Below are 23,446 nucleotides of genomic sequence, written 5' to 3' on the forward strand. Positions count from 1 at the left end.
ATCCTTTTATCGCTTTAAAGCTGCAAAGTCGTTTTAACAAATGTGCTTCAAAACATTTTAAATTTCAAATGTTTTGATACGAAATTACTGTAGGTCTTTCAACAACAGTTCTTGCTGTTTTAAAATGTAGCGTAAATCTGTTGTTGATAAAGGCATCGAAATATGCAGGAATCAGAGTCTAGAGATGATAAAATAGCGCAGTTATCGGAGGGCTTGCTCGAAGCTTCAGAGAGAATTGCAGGAAACGAGAGGAAAATTCTGTATGATAAAGGTCTGCAGTAAGTATCTTAGTACGACATTATTTTCATCCAGGGTTTAACTTTAGTAGTGCTTTGAGAACAGTTTAGGAAATAATGAAAATACTAGCGAAGTCTTGAGCGGGAAATTTAAAGACAAAAGTGCGCATGTCGTTGTCATGACAAAAAAAGCTAAAGGCTGGCTAAATTTTTATCAAATTTAAATCTTTAATCTCCACTCTCGGCTTCTATGAGATGAATTCAATATATATGTAGGTATTTTCTATGCATGGTGCATCAAAAAAAGTTCATCCAAACTTTCTAAGTGAAAAAACTTATAACAACGTAAATATAACAAAAGTGATTGTATTTTTGATTTTGTATAGATTCAAGGTAAAAACATTGATTTATCTGGAGATAAGTATAAACTAGCTTATACTGACATGGAATTCATGTCTTTTTTTACTCATGAATTCTTAACAAGTGTAATATAATCTACTTATATTATTAATTTTCAGAGAAATTCTTCCTATGCCCGTGCACTGCAGTGTTTTCTGTGTTGCTTGCAAGATATTGAACAAGATGACTCATTCTCAGAACTGCCGTATTGTCTTCACAATGTAAGATTTGACAAAGCCTTGAGAATTGCTGATTTGTGAAGTATATTTTTGCAAGGACAACCTGCAGAAGGCAATGAAACTCGATCATATTTATCCTGTGAATTATTTTTGTATAGATTGCTGAGATATATAGCAAGCTAGGGGAGTGTATCCTTGCAGATAATCACAGAAAGTGATTTACTTTGTAGAAATAGAGTGTATTCGTTATTTTCCTTAAGTATTTGCTATGCAGATGAGAAAGCAATTCAGTTCGTGCAAGCAGAGAAGTTGTTTTATGAAACCGCGCTTATTCAGGCTGGGAAAGATGATGCAAATGGTGAGATTGTCACTGATTGATTTGTGAATAAAATAGTTGCTGAATGTTTGTTTGTATTTTTGTTAGAACAAGACCAGAATGAAAAGTCGTCTGAGGTGAGTTAGCCTTTGGTTACTAAAAACCCAGACAATGGATTAGATCTTCATAATCTTTTTATTTTATTGTAATTATCTTCAAGACTGCTGATACAGATGTGCCTCCAGATGAGGCACAGATGGCAAATGAATATGAAAAGTTATCACAAATGTGTTTGAAACAAAACAAGTATGTAATCTGATAGTTCTTCCATTTGGAAAGGAAGTTAGAAACTTTCCTAAATTATACATATTTTATATTATTAGTGTTCCACTTGCTTTGGAGTATGCAGGGAAGGTATTGTGTTGCATTTGTCTTTTGTATGATGTAATCATTCTTATATGAACAAATGTTTAATTGTGTAAAATGAGTACATGTCTTCTTGAAGGCAACTCAATTGCGTAAGAAGGTCTATGGTGACACACATCCTATAACAACCAAAAGTTTGACCCAATTTACTTTGATTTATGCTGAAATGGGAAAAGAGCAGTACACTGGTATGTTAGAGGATATTCGTGGATAAACCTGACTAGGAAGTGGCCTTCTAATATAAAATCTGTTGCCCTCACACTAGATAGTTCTATTAAATCCTTTTTTGTCCCTTATTGATCCTATCAAAAGGCATGAGGATTGATGTCATTACTGCTATGTTTAGCTGCAATGGAGAAATATTCAAAGCCTGTTCAAGAACATGTGAAAACTGAAGTTGAGATGACTGAAAAACAATCTGAAATTGGTGCAAATTTTGCTGAGGAGGAAAAAACATCTGAAAATAATGAATTAAATGATGACAGTCAGAAAGAGCAGACTCTTCTTGAATCCAACAGCAAGAGGAATGAAAGTGAAAATCCTGAGAATAATCAAGAATCTAAATCATCCTGTCCACAGCAAAGAAAAGGTAGAAAATTTGTAATATTCCACACCATTACACTAAGCTCACAGTTGCCAGCAATATTTGCTGTCTATTCTAACCATTTATCTCTCTTTTGCAGTCACCAGCTGTGGAACAATCCTGATGCTATATTTTGTTTTTTCATTGCTCATAACTATTGCCTTTACCATTTTTCTTTGTTACAAGTACGACACAGATGTCAATGCTCTGCATTCGTATCTTGTACAACGACTAAAATACTATTATTACTTCTACTTCAACTCATCAATTCCAGGTGTGAAGTTCATGTAAAGTTTTTAGTAACCGATAGCCTTCAAAGGTTTCATTGTTCTAATTTATTTTTACCTGTACAGTAAGTTATTATGTACCTACTCTTATGCTAAAAGATTTAGAAAGTATGCCTTGTGTACTGCAGTTCATATACTATGTAAATACTCAGTAGTTACTAGGTGTAAAACTTGTTGGTGAAATCCTAGAATTGCCAGTTGGGAAACCATGTCCAGAATCCACGAATATAATCCTAACTTTAATCTAATTTAATCCTAAACCTCGCCCTAACCCCCTTACCCAACTACTTATATTAAAGGATTAAAATCGAGGATTATATTCGTGGATTCTGGACATGAAATTAGAAACTGAGAAATTGCCAGTCGGTTGCTCTCGGTGGTTGCCGGTTGTTCTCGGTTATTGCCTGGTTATTGCTAGGAGGACCAATTTCCGCTCGTGATTTCTTTTATTAGCAAGATTCAAGAAGCTACTTATATAATCGGGGAAATTAATAGTTGAATTATCTTTGCAATGGCGCAAGACAGCTCTTCGCAAATGCAGAAATTTTTAGACGAAAACCAGTACACAAAGAAAGGCATCTTACGATACGAGAAAATCTTTGGTGTTGGGTTTGTGAGCACAGGAGGAATTGATACGACCAAGGTTGGTTCTGTGGTTCTACTGAACGAAATGCAATTGACTTGTCATATTATGTCGTGTATTTTTATTAATAACTGCTTTATATTTATAGCCCTAGCAATACGTATAGTTCAGATTGTATATTTGGGTTGAAGAAACGTGTCACAATTGTTTGCACTCTACCCTATTTCTAATTGGTTGTAGCCTCACGCACTCATGGTAAAATTGTCAAACTTTAGGAATTTGTTGCCCGTTTGAATTTGAAGGAAAATCAAAGTGTTCTAGATATTGGATGTGGCATTGGTGGCAGTGCGTTTTACATGGCCAAGGTATATTTTGTTTGTCTTCATTGCTACTGCAATTATTATCAGGGTTGGTAGATTTTATGAATAAATAAGCCAAATATATTAACATAACATTTGTTTTCTTTGTTTAAAACAAAGGAATCAAAGGGCTGCCAATAACAATGTTTGGCTTATTTATTCAGTAACTTACCAACCCTGATTATTATTGTGCAATCGCCGTTGCCAAGTTGTGATATGGTATCATATGGTATTCATTAAACTGTGAGTGTACCTAGGAATATGGTGCAAATGTTCTCGGAATTGATCTGTCAAACAATATGGTGAATATCGCTTTGGAAAGAGCTGCTAATGAAAGCATTTTTAAAGACAAGGTTTGTTAATGAGTCTTTGTATAGTATGCCATAACTTGCACATTCGGAGGTGCCAGAAGCAGTTCAGGGGGTGGAGTTTTAGAAATGCACACATTTCTTATACCTTAGCAACCACACAAAGAGGAAACTCAAATTTACAAGTACATGTGAACTTGCAAATCCCAGGGAGAACACATTTTCAATAATAATATTACTGGTTAGTTTTTATGCGAAAAGTAGGCATCATAATTAAATGGTGAATTTATGATACTTTTACATGGTAGCACAGGGCTGCCCTTGCTCACCCCCATAAGCAAAGGGCAATGGAGAAAGCTGTCCCCATGCATGGTTCCAGCACCCCTGCACACATTACTCATTTGCTTTTTCCTGTATAACTCAAGGTTCAACTAAAAGTTATAGATGCATTAACTGCAAATTTTGAACCTGCCTCGTTCGATGTTGTTTATTCCCGGGATACAATCTTACATATTGAAAACAAAGAAGAACTATTCAAGTTGTGTCTGGTCAGTTAACTCTATGTTCATGGCTAGCTTCCTTTTTGTGTTGATTTTAACTACTTCTTTAGAGGTTAATTGTCTATTTCCTTACCTAGAAATGGTTGAAACCAGGTGGTCAACTACTCATTTCAGATTATTGCTGCGGTACTAATATAGAGAATGAGGAATTCAAAAACTATGTTAAACAAAGAAATTACTTTTTATTAGACGTAGCTTCTTATGGAAAGGTTTGTTAGTTTGAATTACTCTTTGTTAACTCTAAACATTTCAAACTATAATAACTGTTGAGTTTAATTCAAATGACCTAATGGTAACTGATGATTTAATGACTAACATTTTAGCTTCTGGAAAAGGTTGGTTTTGTTGAAGTGGATGCTCAAGACAGAACTGAACAGTTTATCAGTGTACTATCAAATGAAAAAGCACGTGCTGAAAAAGATAAAGACAATGTTTTACAGGTAAAATTCTAAGCAATAGTAGTCCTGTGCAACTTCCAGATTATCTTACTTGCAACATATTTGTAGCATTTTTCTCAAGAAGACTACGATGCATTAATATCAGGATGGGAGAAAAAATTAGGACGCTGCTCAGTTGGCTACCAAAAATGGGGATTGTTTTATGCCAAGAAGGAAATCTAATATTTATAGCTAAATTATAAATTTTAAATCTAATAATATATAATAAATATCTTAGCCGAAAATTTTCCCGGATTTTATGATTAGCCATTTTGGAAGCATAACCCTGCTAACTTTCAGAATGTTTTAATAGTTTTTGGTCACACAAGTCACAACTTAATCATACATTTTTATTTCAAAAATCTATGTATAATTTAACGCTATTTACATAAAGTACATCGCCTTGTAAAATGGTTAATGAATACACATAGTCTATCTGAATAGTGATGGTGCATGAAATTGTCATTATTATCTGTCATTATTATTAACAATCCTAACCCAATCCCCACCGAATTATATGCCCACAACCCAAATAAATACTGTACTGTCACATTATGTAAGTGACACTCAAATGCAAAATTTTGTCAAAAGTTATTAGAAGTCCATGTTGAAACCTGTAGAAATCCTGACAGCTCCAAGATTAGAATTGAAAGGAAAACTGGTAGGTTGTCAATTCATTGTTACTATAGTACCAGTACTGCAATTTCTATCCATTGCATTGTTTGTTCTTCACTAATAGCCAAGTAATAGGTACAGAATATTTTATCATGAACAGACATTTCCTATATTGATAATTTCCTTTTAAATCAGTATAACATTTAATAATGACAAGATAACATTCTGTGTTTTCATATACATTAGCCTTAGGTGATGCACTTGTTAAGTTTGGTAAATTATAGGGTAAAAGTTTACAAACATATAATTATCAGACTTGCGCAATTCTACTACATTGTGCCTAAACATATATAAATTATAATAAAAAGCTGACATAAGTTACACAACATGTCATAATTCTTCAGAAAACTATTGCAAAGTCTACCCTTTCAGTCAGTCAATTTCTTCCATATCGTCATCTGATGAATCAAACGTTTCTCTAGCGATCTCATACTTGTCAGGTACATCCTCCCAATCTTCACTTTCCATGCCAAAAGCAGTATCTCCCTCCATATTTTCTATTAATGTATTTGCACCAATGGCAACTAGTGTTGCAACAATTGGATCAAGTTTCAAACCTGCAGCAATGTGCAGTGGTGTGCTACCATTGTATGATGTTACGTTTGGGTCTGCCTTTCCTTGGAATAGTAAGCAAGCAAGCATTGGTAGATTATTGTCTTCTACAGCTAAATGCAAAGCAGTGTTACCACTTTTGGTGTCCTATAATATAGAAAAAAGTTTTAGAAATGGATGCAGTGCAAAGATTATAGTATATTGCAAATATTAAACTTGAAGTGATAGACTTGACCCAATGAAACTAAGGTAAAAAAATACTATTGTCCAGGAATACTTACAATTGCATTTACGTCCACATCAAGCATAATCAGTTCCTTCACTATTTCAATATGATTTTGTTTCACAGCAATACAAAGTGGAGTTAATCCTAAAATGAATCAATAAAAATTTTTTATTCAGTTACTTTCTAGTGCAGGCAAAATAAAGCCTGTCAAATAAAGACAATCTTCGAATCTTACCATCAAAATTTGTTGTTTCTAAAATCTCCGGTAATCTTTCAGCTAGTTCTGGTCTAAATGGCCTTTGCTTGAAAATCGCTCTTAGTGATCTGAGGTCCCCATACTGACAAGCGAGATGTACACAAGTCTGTCCATTTCTATCAACCGAATCAATGTTCGCTCCATAATCTATTAGTTTGCCTGCAATTTTATCCTGTCTTGTTATCACAGCTAAATGTAGTGGGGTTTGGGTAAGATCATTGTAGATATTAAAGCATTCGGGGTTTCTTAAGACATCTATCATCTGTAAAATAATCTGTTCGTTGCAGTTGATAATTGCCAAGTGGAGAGATCTAGAAACAAAAAATTAACAATCAGAATGTGATTTATTTATGGTCATAATTTTAATATATTTTGGAATAATAAAAAAATTATTTTGATCCATGAGTCAATAGCATATGAAACTACATATATATGAAACTAATCCGGGAATTCTTGTTAACATCATTGGACGAAAATACCAAGGTGACATTGAGACAACAGGAAGATGAGCCTCTCAGATCATACCATAAAAGGAAGTACGGATCTTGTTTCAAAAATGGATGAAACAGATCATTATGTTCTAGGAATTTTGCTTTAATTCAGCCACTTTTATATCAAAAATCTCAAATCTGACAAAACAGTTCATAGTAACCTAGATATATATAACAAATACTGCAGTTTAATTCTAATAAATGACATGAAATCGCGTTAAAACACGATTGAAATCAGGGCGCTTATATTGAAATATTTTCCAATTAAATAAACAACGCCATATACCCCCAGCAAACAAAGGTACTTTCCCCCCAACAATTTTTACTTGCGTTTTCATATTTTTTTGCTTTTCTTGCAAAATTTTGACCGAAATTTGTACGCAAAAGTGTCCTATTTTTTAGCTATTCAATGTTTAATGTATTTAGTCGCATATATACTTAAATTTAAACATTTAAATGTAAAAATACTCACGTATCACCGTCTTCGTTCTGATGCAGTAAATGCAATCGCAATGGCGCCAGAACATATCTCAGTTCCTGTGTTACTGCAAAACTTCGTATAAGGTCAAAAGCAGTAACATTGGTGTTCGGGTTATGATAGTTTATTATTCTGGGAAATGGTACAGCCGTACGTGAGTTCTCTCGATTTTCTTTACCGTCCGTACTCATAGAAAAAAACCCATCGTCAGCGCTAGAATGTTTCCCACTTCCAATGACTAGATCTGCCATGTTTTTCATCAACTCTGGTTGTTCGCTGCATAGCTGGTCTCTGGATATATAATCCGTGGAATCGCAACCAGTTACGCTTCTGTCCATCGAAACAGTTGACATGCTACCGATACCAGAATCGTATTTTTCACTGACCTGAGCCATCCTAAGTTCTTCAAGTTCCATTTGCTGTTTGCCTTTGTCACTAAGTAGCTTCGATCTTGGTTTTGGAGTTGGTTTTTTCATACTTTCCATTGTTAAATTCAGAAAAAAGGTTTGTAAGATTATTTCGAGGCTATCTAAAGAGTAGGGTCGTGCACAAAAACCAAGATGAAACGACAAAAAACAGTAAACGTGTCGGGTTTTATATTTTTTGAGATGGGAATTCCCTCACAAATTTCCCCACTGTTTCACACGCATTCGATATATACGGATATAGCCAATCACAATAAGATATTAAATCACATGACTACGACATGTGAGATAACACGCACGACTGAGTCAGCTGATTCTAGCTCCCCAAGTTTAAAGGTTGAACATAATAATTGTAAAAATACTCGTCTAAGAAACACTCACAGTAACAAGAAAAGTATGATATGATTACTAACACCTTCAACAAGAAATATTTTCAGTGTTCATAGCATGATTTGTTGTTGTAGTTGATGATTACATCACACCCCTTGCATGGTTTATTGCAGGTGGGGGGGGGGAAGCACTTTGGGGAATGCATCATCAGCAACATGTAAAGTTTTGCCACGTTTTCATAAGAACGTTAGAGAATAGTATTTTACAGGTGTCAAGCACTTTCAGGGGATTTACAAAGAAAGAAAGTTACAGCATCTCGGATGATGTTAGAATTACAAACTGAAGGCCCAATTCTTTGCAAATGTTATCCAACGATGATGTAACTTTACTTGCACAGCAAGAATTGTGGAAAACACCATTCTAATGTAATATTTCCCCAGGTTTCTTTAAAGACACGACTTGCATTCTCTTAAACTAACGCTATGAATAGATGTTTAGTAATAATATCAAGAATAGTTAACTACAAAATTGCGTGCAAATGTTTTATCACAATTACCGCCCATGTAAAACCGGATTCGAACGCTGAGACCTGAAATAAAGCAGTTGAAAGTAGAAAGAATAGATGTGGAGGCCGGTCTATTAAATTAGAACAAAGAGATAAAAGACAATTAAGACATCGTGCTTCTCATGTGCTGTTGAACGTGTTAACTCAGCGGATTATCCATTGTTTTTTTCCTTAAGAGATATGACTAGACAAGCTTAATGCCTTTAGTCAAAATTGTCGTGAACACGTTAAGATGACTGATGTTAAACTAAAGAAATATTTCTATGCGAGCATCACCAATGCCGACCAAATTTGAATAGAAAAATAGAAGACAAATTTAAATGCGGACGTTAGTTACGACAATACGGAACCAAGTTGCTCTGCTTACGAAAATTATCAGCATTCAGCAAAGCCAACAATGGCGAATGATATTGCACTGACGACGCTAAAAACTGTTCTCTGTCAACGTCCAAAGGCAAAGGAATCTCTGAGTCATGGTTCTAGATTAACAACAATTAGGTAGGTGGATGTAATATATAATTATTATACCACATTTGATAATAAGTTTACAAACTTATAATCAAGACGAATTAGTCAGCAACTAAAAAGATTTTGTAATTACTTTGTAATTTCATAATCTCAGTTGTAGTTTTACTTAAAGTTATTAAACGGACTCAAAAGACTGAAATTTAAGCATAGAAAGTCTGCCCTCTCAGTACCAGTTTACTATGTGTGCTTATAGCCCACGCCCACGCTGAAGTATATAAGGACTTTGACCTTTATGACGTATGAATATTTTTCATTTGAGTCGATGATATTAAAGTAAAAAATTCTACATTGTCATGTTCTTGGCGTGATGTAACCACATATAACGAAGCAATATGTCAGTATTATTCTTGAAAGTTATGTCATTATTTTTTCCACTTGAATCATATGAGTGATGCATGATTTCTTTCTTGTAGATAAAAACTTGCAACCATTTATGAGTAGCGTTCAAATCGCCAACTTGAAGCGGCACCTGGTCCAGTACCTCATAGGGCCGTGGCTAATCCGATAACCAGAGGCGGCAGAGGTGTATATACGTTAATACACCTATTCGTGTTCTGATTTGAAAGCAATTGGGTTGACGGTATGTTTTATAGCAAGGGAACCAGGTGTGATTTCTTGCGTAAGAGAGACGATAGTCGCCGGATATCGTCAGTCAGGGATTCTGTTTGTTTAATAGTCTATTGACTTGCAATGAATATGTGCAGCAAATACACTGAAGCCAATTCAGTATTGCTTTATCGATCATACACTACATCTCATACATCAGAAGTGAATTGGATCCAACAATATTGGATAGCGTTTGTGAACAGACTTTAGAATAAATATAAATATAAGAGCCCAACATATAACTTTTAACACAGACATTACACAGTTTAAAATTTTTTGAGAGATTTATTGGTAACGTTTCGTCTCAGTTATGTTCAACTATCAATACAAGAATAGACATATATACATACATGCAACCAATGGTTGAATATTGAATTGAATTCGGATCATTGTTGATGTAAACGTATTTTATAATCACAGTTTTGTGAGGCTAATATTATATACTATGTACACATGAATATTGAAACGGCAACGTTCTAATCTTCAAAGTCTGGTGGACCTTTTGCGTTGTGAACCCTCCAGGTTTTCTCCTGACCTTTTGAAAGATCGTAACTCCAACTTCTCTTCCACTTTTTCCTTGCTTTCATCATACGTCGGTTCGATGATCAACGGCTTGCGATCTTCAGCTGCTGGCCATGGTAAATCATCCGGCATTGCACAAATTTTGAGCTAATATAAAAAAGTTTGTCTTGAGAAGTTATATCATAGTGATTCAGTATTTTGAGCAGTTTATGGCAGTCAGACAACGTAGACATAAGTATACTAAGTTGTGAACTTACGCGAGCCAACAACGGTATTTCATTTAAACCAAGAGACCAAACACAATTTCCATTGTCATCAACAACCTTTGCTTTCATGGTTGCGCACAGATCTTTTACATCAAAAAGACACTCATCTGTGAATTGGTCTTCATTTGCCTTTTCAATATCAAACATGCTGCTTTTAAAACAAGTGCCATCTCTGTAAAACTCAACTTTGAGATTCCTAGACAGCGTCTTTACCGGGCCGCTTTCTGGACCACGTTTCCAAACCGTTTGGTCTCCAGCGATCTTACCAGCTGGTGGTAAACAAGCATCACGGCTGCGATACAAATCCTCTCTCATTCCAACGAGTCTAACTTTAATTTTCGCTTGCTGTAGATAAAGATACGACAGAACGTGGAATGACAGTCTTGCATTCAGTTGGTCCAGAATCATTTGGAGATTGCATTGGCGACGGTTAAAAGGGACTACCCAAATGCGGGCGGAATTTTGAACTGGGATCCTGATTTCAGGACAAAAGCCTGTTAGAGAGTAACAATTTACACTGAAACCTACACGATATGGAAGTGACGGGTGTGTTTTCTTGACTGAAGTAAGGGCAAAACACATTGACTTGGTTAATGAGGCAATTAGTTTACTGTCCAACGGAAGGACGTACCTTTTCCAATTTTAGACATGTGTGTAATATCACGCCAAACCAGAGAAGGTATGTCTTGCTGAAGAATAAAATACTTCAAGTTGAAATTATTCTTTTTGAAAATAGTCAACTGTAGTTCTATTCCTTTCAGCTCCTCCTCATCTGTTCCTTCTACCAGAAACATTGGCTGGACGTCTGTGTCCCCGGATGATTTGGGAGAACATTGGTCCAGTTTTTTCCAGAAGGGTGCTGTATCAAGCGCTTGAATGCGAAAGTTTTTGCGTTTGGACATTGGGACATTGACTATGTATCCTTTTCCCCTCAACACAGTTACGGAACGCGCTTGACTGACTTCACAGTGTCTTTCATCTGTCAAGAAATAGGACTTGTAAGTTCATATTTCTAAATGTTTGAATATAAACTTCTAGAGATATTAAGCGGTTCCGGCTGTTGTATTTCACTGTACAGACATGCAGATTCCTGGTTCGAATTCCTAGCATTTTAGTACTTGTTATTTACATCTGTCTAGCACGGAAAATGCAGTTTCACCGCTACATTATTAACGAAATGCTCCATTTCAATTCAAAATATGACCGGTTTGATCATTTTGACGGCTTAAAGGAAAGCCGGCGACCTATGAGTCCTATACGACTGTTTGTTGTGAGTAGACGACATTGCGCAGATATTCAGTGATGTCACATCATTTGATGAAAGATGCAGAGGGACTCTCCCTTTTGGATGGATCAACATTTAAATAACAAAAATAATATTTCTAACGTCCAAAATATTTTATTTTTCAAAATGACAAAGAAGTTTAGATGGTTATATGAAAAATCTGGAAACAGTTTGTCAACGATTTATGATATTCTCAAAACCCTTCGCATTAGCCCAAAGCAATAATTCATAAAAAGGAGTACTTTACCAAAACTAGCGCGACCAAACGCTCGTTCATTTTTAACGACCATCGTTGCGTTAGAGCGTAGACTTGAATTTTCAACAACTAAATCGCATTGGGAAATTCCTAGAATTTGATACACAAAATGTAAATTTAAAAGTAATCAGCACAATTTTTCAACTGCAATCCTCCTATAGTCTCCTAGCAGAAAAATGATCCTTTGTTTACTTCGCTTTTTATAAATATTTTTCATGCAAAGAGTTTCCAATGAATAAACTTTATGATTTAACACTAAATGGAAACAATAAATTGTAACAATAATCATCTTCATTTTACTTTATCTTGACCGAAAACAAGGGATTTACGAAGCGCTGAGTCCAAAGATCAAAGAGCGAAGCAGTGGCGGAAATTCCTAGTATGTAAGATGTAAGCAAGGTTATTGTTAGTTTAGTTGGGGTACAGACTGCGTACTTACCGGTAATTAGACGGTTGCAACGAGGTGGACAGCTTGTACCATCGTCATGCAGACGAAGAACCGAGCTGGTAGGTCGTACGCAGTAACTTGAACTCATAATTCTTTGATAAGTGGTAGATGTACGATGAATGTACACAAAGAACGCAGCCGGAAGTTCGGAACAAGACGGAATGATGGCGACTTGTAAATCATGAATTGGTCACACCTTGAGTTCTGGATATCATTTGTATTGAACTAGACTCGGTGGGAGAGTGGGTGAGTTCTGGATATCATAGTATTTGAACTAGACTCGGTGGGAGAGTGGGTGAGTTCTGGATATCATAGTATTTGAACTAGACTCGGTGGGAGAGTGGGTGAGTTCTGGATATCATAGTATTTGAACTAGACTCGGTGGGAGAGTGGGTGAGTTCTGGATATCATAGTATTTGAACTAGACTCGGTGGGAGAGTGGGTGAGTTCTGGATATGATAGTATTTGAACTAGACTCGGTGGGAGAGTGGGTGAGTTCTGGATATCATAGTATTTGAACTAGACTCGGTGGGAGAGTGGGTGAGTTCTGGATATCATAGTATTTGAACTAGACTCGGTGGGAGAGTGGGTGAGTTCTGGATATCATAGTATTTGAACTAGACTCGGTGGGAGAGTGGGTGAGTTCTGGATATCACAGTATTTGAACTAGACTCGGTGGGAGAGTGGGTGAGTTCTGGATATCACAGTAATTGAACTAGACTCGGTGGGAGAGTGGGTGAGTTCTGGATATCACAGTATTTGAACTAGACTCGGTGGGAGAGTGGGTGAGTTCTGGATATCACAGTATTTGAACTAGACTCGGTGGGAGAGTGGGTGAGTTCTGGATATCACAGTATTTGAACTAGACTCGGTGGGAGAGTGGGTGAGTTCTGGATATCACAGTATTTGAACTAGACTCGGTGGGAGAGTGTGTGAGTTCTGGATATCATAGTATTTGAACTAGACTCGGTGGGGAAAATGTTTCTGCAGGCGGATGGGTCTGCTTGGTTTTAAAGACTGCAAAACCAGGGTGAAATTAGAGAACGAGAAATTTACTGAAAAGAGAAAGAATGAGTTGGAGTTGTAATATGGAAACAAAGAAGAACACGAAATGCAATCGTCCATCCAGTTAGTTGGTCTTCAGTTCAGTAATTTGCTGTGATCCTAGTAAGAAACTACTTCCCCACCAGTGGACGTCCCCACGGTGATTGACAGGTGATTGCAGCCACGGTGTCGGAAATTATGATAATCCAATCAATAAATTATCCTTGTTCCCAGGTTTGGATTTGCTAAACTTGGGATGGTATGCGTTCAGACAGGTGCTTGCCACTAGTTTTTGGGACAGCTCCGAATTGAAACGAACGTCCTAAATGAAATAGGACGACAAGTTTTCGCTTAATGACACAATTGTCAATTTCATTAAATTCAAATTATCAATTCAAATACCAGTAAAACATTCGCCCCATTGGGCTGCTATGGTGCCGCCATAGAGTACAGTGAGTACATAGAGTACATAGAGTATTATATAGCTCAGTGGTGGTCACTCACTGTGGTCACCACAGAGCTCACTCCGGGCGCACTGAGCTCTAAAAGTCACTGCGTGCATTGACAGTTCACTGGCATTGACTGCGCCTGCTCGCCCCCCCCCCGCTTCATTTTAATTCCACAATATATGATCCACATCCCACATGCACATTCATGCACATTTCCGGAGAAACTTATAGAACAAGAAATCCAAAGTAGTGGCCAGAACGCGTTCAGGATTGTGTTGGAAACAAAGTTATGTTATAGTAAATTATGATGTAAAGACGAAGGAGTGAGAGAGTTCTTTAGGATCTTTGACAACCTTCGTATAAAGTTCTCAAGCATAAATTATTCTACGAAGACAAGTGTTTGTCTGTCTGAAATGGAAAGACTAATAAAGTACATATCTGCTGGAGCAATTGTCACGTTTCTGGCAGGCGGATTTTTAGGCATCTATAGCCGATGGCAACACCACTCGTCTGATAAAAGTTTTATAATATTTGGCGTAATTGCAGGGATTTTTCTTATCCTTGCTTTTGTACTTTATTTGTTTAACCGACAAGAACTAGCCAACGCCTTTGTCAATTTTTGGATTGGTATAATATTTAGTGTTTTAACTTTCACATCTGTTGCTTATGATCATATGTTCGTGTCAGCACAAGATTTGGACGTTGTTGATATGTTGTTGATCGGGAGCACGTGTGTTTATGGAGTGCCGGGGGGGGAAGTCCCCGTTTTCGATTGATGTCAACAAATTAAGTAAATCAAAGATTGACAGATTCCTGTACTGTTGTAGTTAACACGATGTTTTTCTGAACAGTAACTGGTTCAAAACATGTCTTTTAAGGAACATCAGAAGCAGGGGGAGGTAAGGAGGAGAGTTGAAGGAGAAAACAGATCTCACGGAGCTTGGCATCCGTTGTATGGCGTTGCGGCTTCAAGCGCCAACCCTCGCAGAACATTGCGACATAGTGGTAAGTGTCAAATATTAATCGATCCTGACTGATATTAGGGTACATTCTTTGCACAAAAAATGATCTGGCATAGAGCCTTGGTGTATAAATAATAAATCACAAAGATCACTGCATAGGAGTACCTAATTTTAAAGTTTAAACTGAACTCAAGTATATTTTAGATAAGTGTCTTCAAAAAAACAACCAACAACAAGCTTGTGGCATATGCTTACTCTTCGATGTGTGTAGCTGTGTAATTTATGTCTTATATGAAATCGGAGGAATGCCTTGTATGGGATCTCGTGTCCCGTTTGCATTTTCCTTGTTTGAACATTGTTCAATAAATTTGATATCATATTAAATAAATAGAAGAACACTGAAACCTAGCTATAAACCACTTCCCAGTCATCTATGCCATTGGGAAATCTTATGTATGTTGTTGTCCAGACACACATTTATCAAACACGTAAAATAAGTTAGTGCTTCGCTATAATTAATCAACCACAAAAGCATTTTTCCAATTGTTCCATATCATATTTTTTAGAGTCATACAATGCTACACCCATGGGATCAATTAAAAATCTTCACCAGGTTATGGTTGGCAGATCTGACAAAGATATTTTTAGACTTGGTATGCTACCCAGTATTTTTTATAAATCTTAATGTTGAATATACAGCGCATCGACAGAAAAGGCCGGTTATCATTCTGGTACAGCACATTATAGTAATTAAGAACACCAGAATAATAATGTAATGAATATGTCATAGCTTTAAATGAGTAGTATTCATATATATACATATGTATTTGGAGAGATCGTTTACTTTCCCTTGTCGCAAGACATGGGTGGGGATTGGACATACACTGTCTGGTAATGGCTTCACATTACAAGTCCGAAATCAACATGGTACATCCACCCTTGAACACACACCACAAGTGGAAGTAGAAGATTTATCTTCTTGCGAGAATGAGATGGACAAAAGTTTACTTGAAGAGGTAGACAAATGTGAAAGCGTAATTGGTCAAAATATATTTCATATTGAACTTGAGAGTTCATGTGAAATGAACCAAAATCAAAATGCTTTGAACATGGAACTATCATTCAGCACTGAAGTAGATCATGATTATCTGGTGTTACAACAAGAGGTTGGATCAACAGACTGGCGAGATATCACCAATCAATGCAAAACAAGGGAAAATGGCAAAAATATTGAAATACCAGTTAAAAAGTCCTCAAGAGTTTGGGTTATTCGCTTAAAAAAAGGCTTTGGCAAAGTGAAGTATAACATATTAAAATTATTTTGTGGTGAAGTCCTGTTTCATATTTTGGTCTATTATTGTTTTAATGAGAAGCAGAAGAATGTTGATGTGCGGATAATTGGAATAAGCGATGAACTTTATCAGAACCCGACACAGCAAGGAGAACCAGAGACTATTGCTGAAAAGGAAAAGTTTGTGAAAGGAAAAGAGTGTGTAGCGAAGCAACTGTTGAGGAAAGGAACTCTAAATGTTGGCCTTTATAAAAGCGATGAATGTGTGAATGAAGAAAACTTTGATATGGGAAGAAATTCTATTAAGAAAAGTGCAGAGTGGTTTGATTTTAGTTTTGATCTAGAGAATCTCAATCACAGTATGGAAGTCAAGGTCAAAGATGATAATGAAACTCTTTGGCGTGTCAAATTGAATAAAATACTGAACGTAAGTATGATCTAGCTTAATTGCATCCATACATGCAAATGTCTGTAACAAGCAGCCAAGCAAGCTGAATTCATCTTACTCAATCTAAAAGCTGTATAATCCAGTAAAGCATTATATCAACTCACATCCCTTTTTTGTTTTATTAGGATGTTGTCAATGAGCAAACTGATGCCTGTAAACAACCAATTGTCCAAATAACGAAACCAGGTGAGAGTTTGAGTTGTATCTATTCTTATAAAGTATTTCTGATGTTTGATTTTTAAAGATACAGAGAAGCTAAAATTTCAAATAATGTTGATATAATAGGTTTTGTATTGCTATTAAAAACAACAAGTAATGACAAGTAAAAACATTTCTCTTCAACAGAGCTACATTCAGTTGATGATGAAGTCCGTGAATGTCACATTCCATGGTTAGCACATCATTTAAACAGGGATGTAGAAAAATGTGCCATGCTACTGATGGTTGATTCAAATGAGATTGAAAGAATTAAACAACAATACGAAGATGTGGAAAAAAGAAAAATTGAAATACTTCTTTCTTGGAGGAAGCAAGCACTAAATAGTGAATATAAACCTAAATGGAATGACATTATTGAAGTTATTAAGAGTGAAGATGTGAGACGGTTTGACGTCATCCGTGCTCTTTTGGGCAAGGAGGAGATTAGTGACAAAGTTTTGTTGTGGATTGCACGTCGTTCTGCCAGGTTTTTTGAACTGTTTGTCCAGTATCTGGGTGTCAAAGACTATGAAGTAGAAATGGCACATCACAATTCTGATGGCTGTGAAGAGATGAAACGTATGAGTGTGATGAAAAGATGGCGAGAAATATCTGAAGAACCAACAGTCGAAGATTTGATTAAAGCTTTAGAAAGTGACATTGTACAGCAGAAACAACTGGCTCAAGAAATGAAGAAAGCCTTCTGTCAAACGGAAAACATGCCAAGAGCAGAGGCGGCAGCTACCTCAAATACCCAAACAACTGTATTATAACAACTCTGCAACAGGTCTCTGGAGATACAGTCAATAAATCATGACCTGTTGCAGCAGTGTTGCTAGTTTTAGAACTTTTTAATAGTTGGTTATTAACCCAATTTCTTTAATTCTAGCCAAGCTAGTGGATACTCAGATCTAAGTTTTTAAAATGATTTGATAGCCAATTCATGCAGGAACAAGAGTATGGAATATTTTTGGAAGATTTAAATATCTTATTAGTATTACCAAGACCAAGGCATAGCCACGCCCATGATTATGCATCTAAGATTGTATATATCGCAAATATATGTGTCACATTTAAAAATACCATGAAAATACTTATTTTAACTTAAAATATGTATATTTTGATGTATGTTATAATTTGTATTTTGTATTTAGTAATACATTGAATTTAACCAGGTACTGTACATATCAAATTATCAAAACTATCAACTCCCTATGATCATGGAATGCAGCCAAGTGAAAAAGGCCTCTTTACCACAACGTCAGAAAAAGAACCCCTTCCCCCCTCCTCCCATCCCCATGGTTGTCCCTATGCCATTCCGGGGGGGAGGAGGTCATTATTTATTAATAGGCCAATTGATTAAAGGACACCCGTTTCGTCTGCTGATCCTGAGTTGGCCTAAAAGCGGGTAAAAACAGGGCGCACGGGTGAGAAGTACGTCAAACGTTCGGGGTGGAATCCAACGTGGCCGCCGCGAGGAGTGAAGAAAATAACCTGATTAAATAAGAAATTTCAGTTATAAATTGAAAAGAAATATTTCCTCTTTAATTTTCAACTTATACCGAAAATGAGTAAGGTAAGGTTTTGAAAAAAAATTGATTTAATACTTGATTATATAAATAGAACTAATTTAAATTTACTTGTTTGCACACTAAAAACATTATTTTAATGATTTTTTTCTAGCCTATTTTGTATTCATATTTCCGCAGTTCATGTTCATGGCGAGTGCGTATTGGTAGGTTTCCTCAATGATAGATATTTGAGGATCTCAAAAGTTGAGTTTGCAAGCTAGTTTAGTTTTATGATTATGTACAATATGCATTATGATGCAGGTTGCTGAGTGACAAAACATGTTTCTGACAATGCCTGTACGGTCCCAATCAGGAACCTTTGCTCTGTCTGAAAACCATGTCACAACTATTCTTTTTATCATCATCTATATCATGGATTAATGTTCACTGTGACACTTTAGCATTGGCATTGAAAGGCATTGACTATGAAACGAATCCTGTCCATTTACTCAAAGATGGAGGACAACAGGTTCGTATTTAGTTTACAAGAAATAGTTTTAATTCCCCAAAATTTTAATTTTCCACATAAAGTAGAAGATTTTTACTTTTGCTTATCATTCAAATGGTTATATTTTTAGTTTTCTGATGAATATTCAAAGTTAAATCCAATACATGCTTTACCAACACTTCTTATTGACAATCTGACGCTGACTCAATCGGTATGCATTGTTACAATCTAACATAAGTGCAATGTGAAGTTTTATTGGCTGTAGATTTTTTAAATGTTTTTATTTTAAACATTGTGATATTTCCATAGATCAGTATTCTGGAATACCTTGAGGAAACACGACCAGAGCCACCTTTATTACCTCCCAATGATCCTGCAAAAAGAGCTGCAGTAAGCCTCTTTCTCTAAGCATCTATCTCTAAGCATCTATCTCTAAGCATCTATCTCTAAGCATCTATCTTATCAGCTTTGGAACCAACTCTATAGATTCATTAAACATATATTTAGGTCCGTCAAATTGTGTTTGCCATTGCAATGGACACTCAACCTGTACAGGTCAGCTCAATTTTCAAATATTGTTAAAATGTTTATTTAAATGGTTAATCAGTATGGTTTCCTATTGTCAAAACATTTCTAGAATCTGTCAGTTCTAAAGAAGGTTGGCGATGAAAAGAAAGTTGAATGGGCACATTACTTTATAGACAAACGTTTTGAAGGTAGAAATTAGCAGCTTTAATTTGTTTCAACAAAGCATGTGTCAACCTTGGAACAACAAGCTTGTTGTTGTCCAGGTATACTGAATGTTTTACCCTAGCACCCCAGAGAATTGACCTTTTCCAATTCTGTTCATGAAATCATTTAACTTGTTTTTTAGGCATTGAGGAAATGTTGAAAAAGACATCTGGAAAATATTGTGTTGGTGATGAGGTACATGTGTGCTGGCATAGCTACTTCATGTTATAAGGCATTGAAAATACAGGGGTTTTTTTGAACTCTTTTAATGCTGATAAGGGGGGAGGAGTGAGTCCCCCTTCAATGCCGGGGCAAGAGATTGCTAACTTCAATTGATTCCTGTTAAACCTTGCCAAAATAGAAACAGTAATTTTGACATCTTATTTTACGTTTTTCTCAAGATAACCATGGCAGACCTTTGTCTTGTTCCACAAGTTTTCAATGCTAACAGGTACCATTAGAAATATGTTATGTAATACGCAATATGAAAACTAGGATTTCAACTAACGCTACGTGAATTTCCTAGATTCAAAGTTGACATGACAAAGTTCCCGCGTATTTCTGAGATAAACGATCGTCTGATGGAACATAGACGCATTCAAAGTGGGACATCCATTTCGTCAACCCGATTGTCCCGATGATCTTAAAATTGACTGAGGGTAAAATTAAAGTCGATCTGAGAGGAAATTAGTGTAGTATCTGCATTATTAACTACCTTGAAAACGCGAGACTAATGCAACTGAGGACTAGAATGGAAAAATAGATGATGATGTAGGAGAGAGAGTTCTCTAGGTATTCGTGTGTTCGCACGAGTGGATTAAGCTTAGAAATATAATTTGCGAATATTCTGACAATGATACTAGCTAGATATTGACTGTATGAAGACGTATGTACCACGAGTTTACATGAATCTATAAAAATATACGATTCTCATGGGTTCTACGTTTCTGAAGTTTAAATACCATCTTAACTGCAAGCTTCTTTTCCTAATCAAAATTGAGAGATGTTCAGAATACACCAACTTGTATAACTGACTGACTGACAGTCATGCAAGATCACGATCTTGCTTAAAACAAGATTAACAAAACCGGCAAAAAGCTGTTCATCAGTTTCTATCCTCTTCACTGGATTCAGGGTCAATGAAAATCCGAAGAAGTCAAATGTGAGTTTTTACTTCTGCTTACAAATATCAGGCTTAAACCTAAAACCTCAACTATGAACTTTTACCAATTTCTCTATCACGATTTCACCCTGCTTCATGAAATTATTTTTATTTTTTTACCTCGAATTTATCCTCCAGATAGTGGCTTACAAGATCTCAAGGGGTCATTTACATTTGCCCTGCGATAAGGCATGAATTTAACCGCGAGTAGCTATATGGTTGGTGCTTGAACGCCGGCTCTCTAGAATATGATTTTTCACTGTAGTATTCACTAGCTGTCAATCTTTATACCATGCATACTCGGGAATATAAAAAATATCCGAACAAAAGCCCTCAAAAACGGCACAGTAGGCATATTCCTTTCATAAAGCTTATTTTTGATCACATTCAGTAAAGCGTTAAATTATTGAATAAAGCAACCCTCCTGGCGCGATGTAATTGCGATTTGTGTAGTTGTAACTTCCCATGAAATTAAACTTTTATAGTTTCGATTGCTAGCCATAGTTTCCTGCAGAGTTCAGACGCTAAAACAAGGCCCGGGCTCTGAAGGTTTGATCATGAAAAGCCGTTTTTTTATCGAATTGTGGCTTGGTGTTTTAATCCTGCTTAGTTTTTCATTAAAAGGTATGCTTTTAACTAAACTTTTTACTGTTATTTCGTTTGAAACTGCCCGAAAAGTCAAGCTGATCTTGCGGCTGTAACTCGCTTTTTACATATGATTTGAATAAGTCTTATGGTTCTTATGGTCTCAAAATCACTCGTAGGTATTATGCGCCATATTTATTATCTACCGTTTAACATGAGTATAAATATCGATTTAAAATGATTAAAAGTTATACCACCTTTTATCCTTCTGGTAAAATTCATCTGTTACAGTATACTTTTTCATCTAATGGAAATTCGATTGATTTGCTTCAGATATCTCACTTTGAAAGCATTTATGTTATAATCTTGGGTCTGCAATTCGACTCCCAGGACAGAGCGTATGCAGTAATGTCTAATTGTTTGTCGGTTAAACTTCTGTAAATTTATTTTTATCAGTTTGTGTTGTTAAATTTTGAAACAATATGCAAATTGTGGGAAAATAAGCGTTGTTGGTTTTTCAAATCAATATATGCTAATGTTTACAATTGTGTTAATTGCTTTGGTATACGTCTAAAAGCTGGAAAAAATTTTTTTCCTTCAACCATTAAACTACGTTTATATCGACCACAATGATTGCTTTTATCTGTTTTTCACAGAGAGGCGTGAGTCTGTTTGCTAAATGAAATATTTTCTCTTTGATTTTCAGGAAACCATTCTCTTTTTCTCAAACACTCAAGTGCTCGCTGTGTCCGTAGCGCCAAAACTCCTCATCTTCAAGCAGCATGGGCCAAAATATGGATCCTGGAACTAACGAATGATTGCACAGCACCCGAAGCACAATTTCGTTTCTTAGACCAAGGTGTTCTACAGCACGTTTCCTCTGCTGGTTGTGTTTTGCCATTATCTGGCACAACTACACCGAAGGTAGGCGTAAAGCTGGTGGTTTTCGCTTCGAAAGATATTTGTAAGAACAAGAGTGCTCAGGCCTACACTCAGACTGAGTATGGCTCTTTACGTCATGCTGATGGTAAATGTATTCAACCTCATACGTCATTTGGTTCCTCGCCGCCCGTGGGCGCACAAATGGAGTACACAGCAGTTTGTAATAAGACATTGCAGCACTTTGTGTTAGGTATGTATTAGTACTATATGATTCAACGAACAGTATTTCTGGAAATGATCTTTCTTCTGTTCTTCCTAGAGGTCCAGTAAGGATCATCTCTTATTGATCCAGTGTTACTACAGGAGGAAACCTAAACTAAACTAACTTTATTTATATTGGATAGCTCTATCAGTTCTAAACTGTTCTTCCTAGAGATCCAGTAAGGATCATCTCTTATTGATCTAGTGTTACTACAGGAGGAAACCTAAACTAAACTAACTTTATTTATACTGGATAGCTCTATCAGTTCTAAACCGTTCTTCCTAGTGATAATATCTTCATGATCTCGAGAGGAGGTCCTGTTTCATAATGCTTGCTAAAGTGCAGTGTTTTACATCATGACTAGGTTCTGTCACGTGTGAGGGAAGCAAAGCGAGAGACATAAACTGTCCTGCTTCACAAGTGATCAAAATAACAAAGGCAAATTATGGAGGATATGGTTCGATGAAAACGTGTGGTTATTATAGAAATTACAACTGTTTGTTGCCATCAGCCTTGTGCTATATGAGACGAACATGCGATGGACGTCAAAGCTGTGAGATGAATGTCACGACAGAAGAGTTCAAGCATGATGCTTGTCCAGGAATGAAAAAATATCTTTATGTCCAGTATAGATGCGTGGAAAGAAAGAAATTTAAAAAAGAAAATGTGATTAGTAAGTTCGTCTGCCTTGTTGTCATATCTCGTCGAAACTCGGCGATGATGGCTTAATATTGTTGGTGAAGGATATAGATTTTGAATTTGAATATTTTGTGTTCTTTCGTGGATAACGAAGTCAAGTATATTACAATTTCACATAAGTTTCCCTCTTT

The 23,446-nt window shown here is 36.2% G+C and overlaps 7 protein-coding genes across 11 annotated transcripts; 5 read left to right on the forward strand and 2 right to left on the reverse strand.

Annotated features, from left to right (window-relative positions):
• The first annotated feature begins 18 nt into the window (after positions 1-18).
• Positions 19-2,456, forward strand: LOC114520319 (consortin-like). Its single transcript, XM_028540567.1, has 11 exons — positions 19-278; positions 623-629; positions 755-856; positions 973-1,003; positions 1,089-1,172; positions 1,239-1,267; positions 1,351-1,436; positions 1,514-1,544; positions 1,636-1,744; positions 1,903-2,145; positions 2,240-2,456. Exons 1-11 carry the CDS (start codon positions 163-165, stop codon positions 2,428-2,430), a joined length of 1,029 nt encoding a protein of 342 aa, XP_028396368.1. The 5' UTR covers positions 19-162; the 3' UTR covers positions 2,431-2,456.
• A 456-nt stretch (positions 2,457-2,912) lies between these two features.
• On the forward strand, positions 2,913-4,982 carry LOC114520320 (phosphoethanolamine N-methyltransferase 1-like). The gene is made up of 7 exons (XM_028540569.1): positions 2,913-3,069; positions 3,285-3,374; positions 3,626-3,721; positions 4,102-4,224; positions 4,314-4,445; positions 4,560-4,676; positions 4,743-4,982. Exons 1-7 carry the CDS (start codon positions 2,938-2,940, stop codon positions 4,854-4,856), a joined length of 804 nt encoding a protein of 267 aa, XP_028396370.1. The 5' UTR covers positions 2,913-2,937; the 3' UTR covers positions 4,857-4,982.
• A 511-nt stretch (positions 4,983-5,493) lies between these two features.
• On the reverse strand, positions 5,494-7,993 carry LOC114520317 (nuclear factor NF-kappa-B p105 subunit-like). The gene is made up of 4 exons (XM_028540565.1): positions 7,346-7,993; positions 6,362-6,693; positions 6,182-6,270; positions 5,494-6,047 (listed from the first exon to the last, which is right to left on the reverse strand). The coding sequence occupies exons 1-4, from the start codon at positions 7,834-7,836 to the stop codon at positions 5,721-5,723; spliced, it is 1,239 nt and encodes a 412-aa protein (XP_028396366.1). The 5' UTR covers positions 7,837-7,993; the 3' UTR covers positions 5,494-5,720.
• A 2,098-nt stretch (positions 7,994-10,091) lies between these two features.
• LOC114520318 lies at positions 10,092-12,689 on the reverse strand. Its single transcript, XM_028540566.1, has 5 exons — positions 12,574-12,689; positions 12,126-12,224; positions 11,225-11,572; positions 10,585-11,087; positions 10,092-10,474 (listed from the first exon to the last, which is right to left on the reverse strand). The coding sequence occupies exons 1-5, from the start codon at positions 12,668-12,670 to the stop codon at positions 10,289-10,291; spliced, it is 1,233 nt and encodes a 410-aa protein (XP_028396367.1). The 5' UTR covers positions 12,671-12,689; the 3' UTR covers positions 10,092-10,288.
• Positions 12,690-12,739: 50 nt separating this feature from the next.
• On the forward strand, positions 12,740-18,144 carry LOC114520316. 5 transcript variants are annotated; one of them, XM_028540562.1, is made up of 6 exons: positions 12,740-12,828; positions 14,954-15,080; positions 15,604-15,690; positions 15,869-16,755; positions 16,902-16,962; positions 17,122-18,144. In XM_028540562.1, exons 3-6 carry the CDS (start codon positions 15,624-15,626, stop codon positions 17,745-17,747), a joined length of 1,641 nt encoding a protein of 546 aa, XP_028396363.1. In that variant the 5' UTR covers positions 12,740-12,828; positions 14,954-15,080; positions 15,604-15,623; the 3' UTR covers positions 17,748-18,144. The 5 variants fall into 5 exon arrangements, with proteins under 5 accessions (XP_028396363.1, XP_028396361.1, XP_028396362.1 ...); XM_028540560.1 differs by having other exon boundaries at positions 12,806-13,797; XM_028540561.1 differs by having other exon boundaries at positions 12,806-13,797; positions 14,963-15,080.
• Positions 18,145-18,432: 288 nt separating this feature from the next.
• LOC114519956 (maleylacetoacetate isomerase-like) lies at positions 18,433-20,643 on the forward strand. The gene is given in 11 exon segments (XM_028540145.1): positions 18,433-18,550; positions 18,658-18,709; positions 18,947-19,014; positions 19,124-19,204; positions 19,303-19,383; positions 19,501-19,548; positions 19,631-19,709; positions 19,868-19,920; positions 20,127-20,176; positions 20,252-20,312; positions 20,314-20,643. Coding segments are annotated over 11 exon segments (651 nt in total). The 5' UTR covers positions 18,433-18,541; the 3' UTR covers positions 20,383-20,643.
• A 134-nt stretch (positions 20,644-20,777) lies between these two features.
• On the forward strand, positions 20,778-23,345 carry LOC114520200. The gene is made up of 3 exons (XM_028540427.1): positions 20,778-21,511; positions 22,179-22,604; positions 22,981-23,345. Exons 1-3 carry the CDS (start codon positions 21,445-21,447, stop codon positions 23,343-23,345), a joined length of 858 nt encoding a protein of 285 aa, XP_028396228.1. The 5' UTR covers positions 20,778-21,444.
• The last annotated feature ends 101 nt before the right edge of the window (positions 23,346-23,446 follow it).

Source organism: Dendronephthya gigantea, unplaced genomic scaffold, assembly GCF_004324835.1.
Source record: "Dendronephthya gigantea isolate DGI-Jeju-01 unplaced genomic scaffold, DenGig_1.0 000015F, whole genome shotgun sequence".
In the NCBI taxonomy this organism is placed as follows: Eukaryota; Metazoa; Cnidaria; class Anthozoa; order Malacalcyonacea; family Nephtheidae; genus Dendronephthya; species Dendronephthya gigantea.